This window comes from Haliotis rubra, unplaced genomic scaffold, assembly GCF_003918875.1.
Source record: "Haliotis rubra isolate DU_JTF1 unplaced genomic scaffold, ASM391887v1 Scf588, whole genome shotgun sequence".
In the NCBI taxonomy this organism is placed as follows: Eukaryota; Metazoa; Mollusca; class Gastropoda; order Lepetellida; family Haliotidae; genus Haliotis; species Haliotis rubra.
In genome coordinates, this window is record NW_025767288.1 from 172,411 (window position 1) to 181,172 (window position 8,762).

The window sequence follows — 8,762 nt, forward strand, 5'->3', positions numbered from 1 at the left end:
TAGACACACCAGAGTTTGACAATATCAGCAACAACTACCAAACCATAACATAGGGTTGTGACTAGCCTTGCTCCAAGGCTGTACCGAATGCTGAGCTCATGGATGTATAGTAATTCTATCCTTCGTAGAGGGAAGTCTAGATAAGCGGACAGTACATAAGGCCACCAGTCTGTTATTCATTATTTTTTAGAAATTATCATTTAAACTATTAATTTTTACATTAGGGAATTGTGCAAGTCAACAGTTTGTTGCTTCCCACAATGTAACAACAAAATGTCACTGGAGTATGAAATTTACTATGAACATACAAAATATGTTTTGAAAGAACTTGTTTGTTAAATTTGCCAATGAGAAGTTCTCAAGTGATTTTGAAAAAAAATTCTAATATGAAACTAAAAGAAAAGGACACTTTCCATGCATTGCCACTTTTTACTGAAACTGATCAATTGCAGTTACTGATTTTTAAAGTTCTTACTGCCATTTTGTCACAAATGGAAAGTGAATTTAATTTTTTTCAGAAAAAAGTTAAACCATTTTGTGAATGTGGTGATCTCATGGATCTAGCTATTTATTTCATGACTGATAAACTATTATGCCACAATTGCATTATTTGTAAATGTTTGAAATCATTGTCTTCAATAATATAGTATTGTTGTCTTATTTTCCTTCTTCAGTTCAACAAATTCCACTTAAAACTGACCTTTCTCAGAAGATTATATCATCAAAATACATTGAAGTTTGATGTTTTTGCAAATAAATAACTAACTACATACATAAATAAACAAATAATCGTATGTTAATAATCTTGAAAAACACAAATGGCATGGACAGTCACACTGATGAACTGAATTACTTGTATACTTCATTAAAATAATTAAATATTAGTCTATTTCAGAGGAGTGAAAAAACTGGGGACTGATCTTCTTTCCTGCTTGTCATTAAGTCCATATAGAAGGTAACTGGAAGAGCCACTATGATCAGATTTGTAACACACTGGTCAATCAAGTTAAAGGCATTTTTTCAAGCACATATTCATCCCCCTTTTGATAGGGATATTCTGCAGTTAAACATGTATTTCGTATTTTCATGTATCGCAATACAGGTCAGTGTGAATAACGCATTGTATCGAAAACCATGTATGGCTTTGCATCGGTGTATTGGTACACGGTTTCAATCTCTAAATTATTCTTTAAACACCCTGGTAAGCCAGGCACTCTTTAGGCATTAATTAAAGTTTCAAATTAAAAATTCCTTGTCATAAGAGTTCTGATCTGAATCAACTTTTGGTCTGGAATTATTTTGTGATTATTTAGGGAAATAAAATTTTTCAACTTCATATAATGAGAGACTCAGTACCCTAGAAAATAGTTTTAACTTTACCTATGCCAATACATGGATAAATACATATTTCTTTTATACTTGACAAGATCGTAGTTAACATGTAGGGTACATATATGCTGCAACTACTCTAGTTCATATTTGATATCACAACCACTAATGATACAATCTTCTGGTTGAATGATTACCCCTGATTTGTCCACTCAAGTGAAAATTCACTTTTAACTTTCACTGTGTATGTCGGCTAATGTGTGCTACAAAAATCACATTGTGAATGATAAGAGTTTTAGCTATTATTTCATTCCATTAAAAATTTGAGAAGACATTTATCTTTACAACAATGGTAAAAGTAGAATTTCCAGCCACTTAGTGAGAATATTTCATTTGGGTTAAGAAGTCAATATTTTATTCTTTCTAATAATAAGAGATAGTAATTGTGAAAATATTAAATAGTTTCCAAATTGTCCACTTATGAGTTCCAAATGTGGAATTATGATCACAGAATGTTAACTGTATTTTAGGTTAAAACAAATGTGATTTTGTTAAGAATTTAGAAGTTTGGGGGCATTGATTTAAAGAGATGGTGGAGATAATGAAAAGATTGGAGACAATCGTAAAATTGGAGTCTCACACTACTGAGAAATAATTTTCGCAAATGATAACACAATATCTGAACTCTTTCATGCAGGAGTTTACTGAATCTGGTATTGCAACAGAAATTGTTGATATTTACAGTTGCATGGCCAATAATATTGTAAACAGAGAAATTAGGGTATTAATTAAATGATACATAAATTCTAAATATCAGATAAACTAGGATTCGACAAAGTCAAATATATACTTAATTCATACACTACTCTATGCCCAACAATGGTTGATGACTACTGCTGTTTTCTCAGATTTCTATAGTCGATGTGTCATGGCATTATCAGGAATCACCTTTCAAATGTAGAACATTTTGTTAAAAAACACTGCATCACCATGATAAAAACATATTTTATATGTATCTTAAACCCTTGAAGACGATATTTTAAACTTAATGAGAATTATATGAACATTAACCCCACTACCTTATTTGAGCATTCTATATAATGCTCACCATATTATATACCATGCACCTACTTTATGTATACATTAAAATAAGTTTAACGAAAAGTATAAAAGTATGTATTAAACACCTGTTTTCATCACAGTTTAACCTACTTCAAGACTACATGATGAATCAGTCAACATTCAAAATATCTCACAACCTGGAAGTCTTTAAGACAAATTATTGAAACAATTTAGTGCTATTTCCAGTCATGTTATTTCTTGGGTTAAAATAGTTCCATAAATGTAAAGGGCATGATTTCATATTATTTTAAAATTTCATCAAGGGAAACCGATATTTGTTTTTGATTATAACCACGGAACACATGAAAAATTCTTATCAAGCAAAGAAAAAGCTATTGTCATTGTAGGCTTATACATATTTGATAACAATGCACACTTATACTTATGCACCTGGCAAAACATATACAGTTCACATAACAATCACTGTTGGCACAGATCATAGATCTGGTATAAATATTTTGAGAAAAATATCTTTATTTCATTTTAAATTAATTTTAATGTGTTTACTCACTTCTAAGATTTCTTCCTTCAGAATCTGGTGTTCCTCTATCATACAAGTCCCCAGGCTCGGACAGGTTTTCGGAATTTGTGTCGCAGCCAGCAGAACTTATACTAGAAGGACGTTCTTCCTTCACAATAAAAGGTGTGGAGTCCCTTATGCTCGTGGAGTCTGGGTTCGACTCACTAAAATTTGGATCACAATTTTCGCTGCTACTATAGTGACATCCCGAATCGTCCAATTTCACCTTCTTGGCTGGTGTAAACGCAGACTGGTAGTTCTCTACCCCCTCAGAACTGTTCGGCCCCAGGGGGCGAAATGCTCCCCCAACCCCAGGGCTTATGAGGCCCACACCCCTGTCCAAGTTGGATCTGACGAAGGGAGGGAGGGGGGCATAGATTGGTGGGGAGAATGGGTCCCCTGGTCTGTACATAGTAAATGCAGTGGTATTGAAAGGTGTAGGCATATCCTTGTCAAGTCCCTGTCCTTGGAATGGATGGGACGAAGGCATTCGAGCCGCTTCATGTCCCTCTGCAGTTGACGCTAACACCATGAGCGCTGGAGATGTCAACGGATTCGGCACAAATGATGTGTTCTCCATTCCTGCGTTTCCTGGTGGAGGGGTAAAGAATGGTTTAGGCCACAAGTTAAATCGAAACATGGCGAAATCGGTCAAATTACTCATGGCAAGAGTGCAATATCAAAACAGTTTTCTCAGATTTTCTGAGTAAATATTTGCCAATACAAAACTACTGGGATGACACTGTTGTCACAGCAGTGCTATCCACTAGTCACATCAGCTGTAGTGAGATGAGTGTAAAAAGTCCAAGAGCTACATCCTACTGTGGCTTGTCGGAGAGCTGAACTTGTGTCTGTCACCCCACAGTTCACTTTACACACTGATCAGTCCGTCCCAGCACTTACACTACAACTCATTTGACACAATGAATGGGCTTCCATATATGGGAACCCCCGTGACGTCACACTCTACCAATCACTTTGGAATACACAGTGAAAATAACACAAGTGTTAGACAACGAAAGGGCAGTTAAATATGAGAAATAATGGCTAACCATAAATCTACTTTGATTAGGTTGCTAACTTGACACCCATTGATTTGACAAATAGAAGGATGAAAGCGGATGAGCGCGGATTCGTTTTACTCCTGTTTGTAAACAATCCAGCGCGCTCAGTTGGCTTGCTCTATGACCTATAATTACTCGACGAAAATTGCAAGTTTAAGCCAACAAAACAAGAAAATAATTGAATATTCAGAAGGATAAAAGGTGGACTCGATAAGTGATTGGCATATGATCATGTATTTCAGATCGATGACAATGAATATTGACAGATAGATATTGGGTATACCTACTCGATACTCCCAACTTCTAGTGGTCGCCCGGCCTCGTTTTCGATCCGGGGATGTCCTCGCGGGCATTATGGGAAGGGAGGGATTCCCCGACCCACATTCACTTCCGTATGTGATAGCAGACGAATCTCTATGGGTTGGACACCTTAAAATGGAAAATGTTGTAAATTATGTGGTTATTTATTTCCCAATATGTTGTAAAATGTTACTTTTGTATAATATGTAAACTGTGGATAGACTTAAACATTTTCATAGCTGACAAATTCAAGATGGATCTATCGTGTATTTGTCTCGTTTGGAAGCATTTCCAGGCATCAGCTTGTTTACTTCTGACTTTAGTGTTATTTTCATCTTGAATTCAATCATTGAAAATAACAACTACATTCAATTATCACGCGTACAATTCATTTTTTTGGTGATAAATACATGTACATTTATTGCTTTGCTAATGTCGTTACTTTCCCAGTGAAAAATCATATATATGTATTCTGTTAAAATATTTATAGGTTTTGGAGGTACATGTAATTGTATCGTGTTTTCGTTGTAGTGCTAGGTTACAAGTGGATACAAATTGTACTAAGAAACGAACACTTCTCGTGTCTGCGTCAGCGATAAACATGTAAACTTTATGAGGTGGTTCGATGTGATATGAACGTGTCATTTAACCAGAATTACACATATCTCCAAATATCAAAGTCGTAACCGCGGCTGGTAACGTTTATGTATATTTGTAACGCATCACTAAGGACCAACATATAGCCCCAGAAATAGAGTTATGTATTTAAATAAAAGCCAAATGGAACCCAGAGCAATGCTTACTTTCAGGATTTGCTGAGTCATTCGAGACTTGGGTGAGATTCAAAACGGTCGTTGTGTCTCATGTTAATATTGTGGGATGTGCAACACCGTAGTTTATCAACAGTGTGCGCTTAGCTTATATTACGATAACAGTGTTAATTTGGGAGATGCCACTCCTAGTATGTTGGGTAAATTTGTACATCTTCGATTGTCAAGGGTGGTTAAAACTGCAAGGTTTAACCTATAGGTATCATAGTTTTGTTTGGGACTTTCACTCAGTCTATAATCTGTCTAATACTGTTTTCATAATGCTCCTATGTGTTTGGACAAATTCAGTTTCTATGCGTGTACTTTATTTGTATATATGTGCGGTGGGGTAGCCTAGTGGTTAAAGCGTTGGCTCGTCACGCCGAAGATCCGGGTTTGAATCCCCACATGGGTACAATGTGTGAAGCCCATTTCTGGTGTCCCCCGCCGTGATGTTGCTGGAATATTGCTAAAAGCGGCGTAAATCCAAAGTCAGTCAGTTGTATATATGTTCTAATATACTAAATAGAATGCACATACAGCACCCAAGATGTTTTTGAACATCATATCAACACTTTATAAATCAATTAAGTAGAGGCGAGTGTTTCTTTTTGTCATTCCAGCTGTTCTATGCATTCATGTTCCCTGTGCTAAATGTACATGGTTAAATAAAGTTTACGATAATTTTCAAACGGATCGTTACTGCTTACTGTAGGGTCGTACTCATTGTGGCAGAGTAACTATTTGCCTGTAAATATTTGACCTCTCACTTTTCATGTGAGAGAGGGGCAGACATATTGAATAGAGACATGTGTTTTGAAATTAAAGGAATCGTTGAGATCCTATATGTTCTTATCCACGCTGACTTTGTACTACCCTACCAAACCACAACCCTAAAATACCTTCCCTACACTAACCTCAGCAACCCTTTCCAAACCCTATCGAACCCATCTCACCCAATATAAACCCTCAACCCCACCATAGCCTATCCCATCAAACCCTACTCTACCCCACCACAGCCCATCCTATCTCACCCTACCCACCCCACCACAGCCCATCCTATCTAAACCCTACCATAGCCACAGCCCATCCTATCTAACCCTACCCTACCCCCACCACAGCCCATCCTATCTAACCCTACCCTACCCCACCCTACTGAACTACAGCTTAACCCACCTAACCCTACCCTACCCCACAAGAGCTATCCCATCCCACCCAACCGCTTGAAGATACCCTTGTTCCACTTGAATCTGTTTTGACCAACTACATGCATACCATACTTTACTCCACTCTGCCCTTACCTACTTTACCACACACTATCCAGCCCGGACCCACCAACCTTAACCCACCCACTGTACCTGAAGATCCCCTTAATCCACCCGACACTTCTCTAATCAAGTACCATCCTGCCATACACAACTCATCGTACCTTACCTTAGTCTACAGAAATCATCAAGACCATACCATCCCAACACGACAACAAATTCACTCCCCATGAACAAATTCTAGAACTACATAAAACCCCACAGCCAGGCGACGTTGATGAATCCGCTTCATTGTTTTCCAAATTTGAAACGACTATCAAGAAAAGTTTTAAAAATTATTCATGTCCGTGTTTAAATCTGGAAAGTCAAATTACATGATATGTTAATGAAATTTTTGATCAAGCTGAAAAGTTTTCGCCTTAAAAATATAAGGGGTTCCGAGGTGGAATGAATTTGAATGCGTTAGTTCAACTATAGAATCACCTTCAATACTCGTCATGGCCGGTACACGTGGGGGGAACTCTTGGGTCGCCGACTAAGGGATTTCTAACGCTGAGGACTGAAATTTTATGTTAATAAATTCTGTCTGTGAAAGACTTGAGCAACAAAAGAGCAAATAGTTTAGACTTAGATGCGAGTTTTGAAAAAAACGTTCGCGTCATAAAATTCTCGTCAAGAGCGTATTGAGTCCTTAAGTCAACATATTTAGGCTGGGGTATCAATAGAGGTTGATAAACCAATCATTTCATATTCCACGAGCGCGGCCGATGTTTTTAATTTTACGCATGAATATTGTCGAATATAGTAGTCTCCTTCAAATGAAGCCGAGCAAGTCTGTCAGGAGTTGTTTGGGTCTTCAGTCCCTATTCCAAGTCAGTCTATTCCAGCCGCTACCCTTTGTATAAGAAACCCTTCCCTTGTCAAAGTTCCAAGTCAGTTTCAAGTCGTTTGAAACGATCCTCCGGCGCAGATGAACATTTTATTATAGACAGCATAATAAAGTGACAGGAGCCATCTATCATTTACGGATTCGTTGCTCGCCGCTTTTCAGGCATTGTGCCCCTTTCTGTGAGCAGAGGAAGCTCCATTGATGGTGACACACTTGTATAGGAATCAGCGGAACAGCCATTGACTTGCTTTAGTCCGTGTTTCTGACGGGAGTCTTTAAGTTGTAATCTGTTTTATTACAGAATCACCGAGTCTCCTTTGAAACAAGATTGGAGAGTTCAGGCTAACCCGGGTGGGCGATTTGTTACAGCAAAGAGAGCGAGCTGAGTGATCTGGAGTGTCACGGATAGCTAAATGTCAGCATCGCCTTGATAGTGAGGCCACGTGTTAATTTTAACTACAAAATTACTTCCACGGCTCATTTTGACAGAGGGTCAATATTTGCAGATTTAGAAAATTTGCATATCGTCAAAATCACGAGCTGACAACTGAGTTTTATCTTAATCCACATTGTCGTCTGCTCGTCTTTTCCCTGCCACGCATTTGGGTGAAAACAATAGACATGCATAGGGGTGAAGGGTAGGGCGACACTACTTGACTCGGTGTCCCCCTTGTCGAAATCAGCCAGCCATGCTTCCCCTTTTGGAGTATCTGTACACACATAATTAATATTTGATTAAATCAAGTCACATCTCTCTCCTAATGGTGTGTGACACATCTATGATGAGGAAAGGGATAATTACAGCGAACCAGTTTCTGAGCTCCCCTCTGAACAAACGCTCGTATACGTCATTATGACGTAAACTATTTCGAATTAATGAAGCGTAGGATCCTATATCATTTGAGGACAATGCGTGATGAAGTCATCAGCAGGAATCCCCAGCAATGGAATTATTTTCCAATCAAAATTACTCACTCGTTTAGAGATAATGATGTAATAATTATCATTTGAAAAAGTGTCAGAGCTTCTGTGTGTGTAATCACGCACATTAGGCCTTAATCGAGACCAATAAACTAACAAGAACGGTCTTTAATAAGGTATGGACAGTTGACAGAATTAAATGTTAACAGATGATATAATGTTTATCAAATGACGTAACTTTATCTGATTATAATTTCAAATCTGTACATTTATATATCTATAGGTGAATAGTACCCAATACTCACCTCGCTGTGTCAGATATGATAAACATTTTAATTTTATAAAGATCCCATAAATTTGTTCATCATTTGGGTACAGGGTAAACAGGTGAAATGTTTTACAAGATGAAAGTACCTCATAAGTTTATTTAAAACTGAAAATTGAAAATAATATTTATGATATGGACTATAGAGCTTTAAAGGTTGTAGCCCTTTTCTAACTTACTGACTGACTGAGTTTGGTTTTACGCCGCTTTTAGCAATA

The 8,762-nt window shown here is 37.4% G+C and overlaps 1 protein-coding gene across 4 annotated transcripts in view; it reads right to left on the bottom strand.

Moving 5' to 3' along the window:
• LOC124254952 (E3 ubiquitin-protein ligase Rnf220-like) overlaps window positions 1–4,360 on the bottom strand; it is a 46,428-nt gene extending 42,068 nt beyond the window's left edge. For 2 of the 4 annotated variants that reach the window (XM_046688790.1, XM_046688789.1), the window contains exon 1: window positions 2,963–3,857. In XM_046688790.1, the coding sequence (XP_046544746.1) occupies window positions 2,963–3,635 (673 nt within the window). In that variant the 5' untranslated portion in view covers window positions 3,636–3,857. Of the gene's footprint in view, window positions 1–2,962; window positions 3,858–4,318 lie in introns of those variants that run through there. The other 2 variants (XM_046688791.1, XM_046688792.1) reach the window with 2 other exon arrangements.
• Window positions 4,361–8,762: the final 4,402 nt, after the last annotated feature.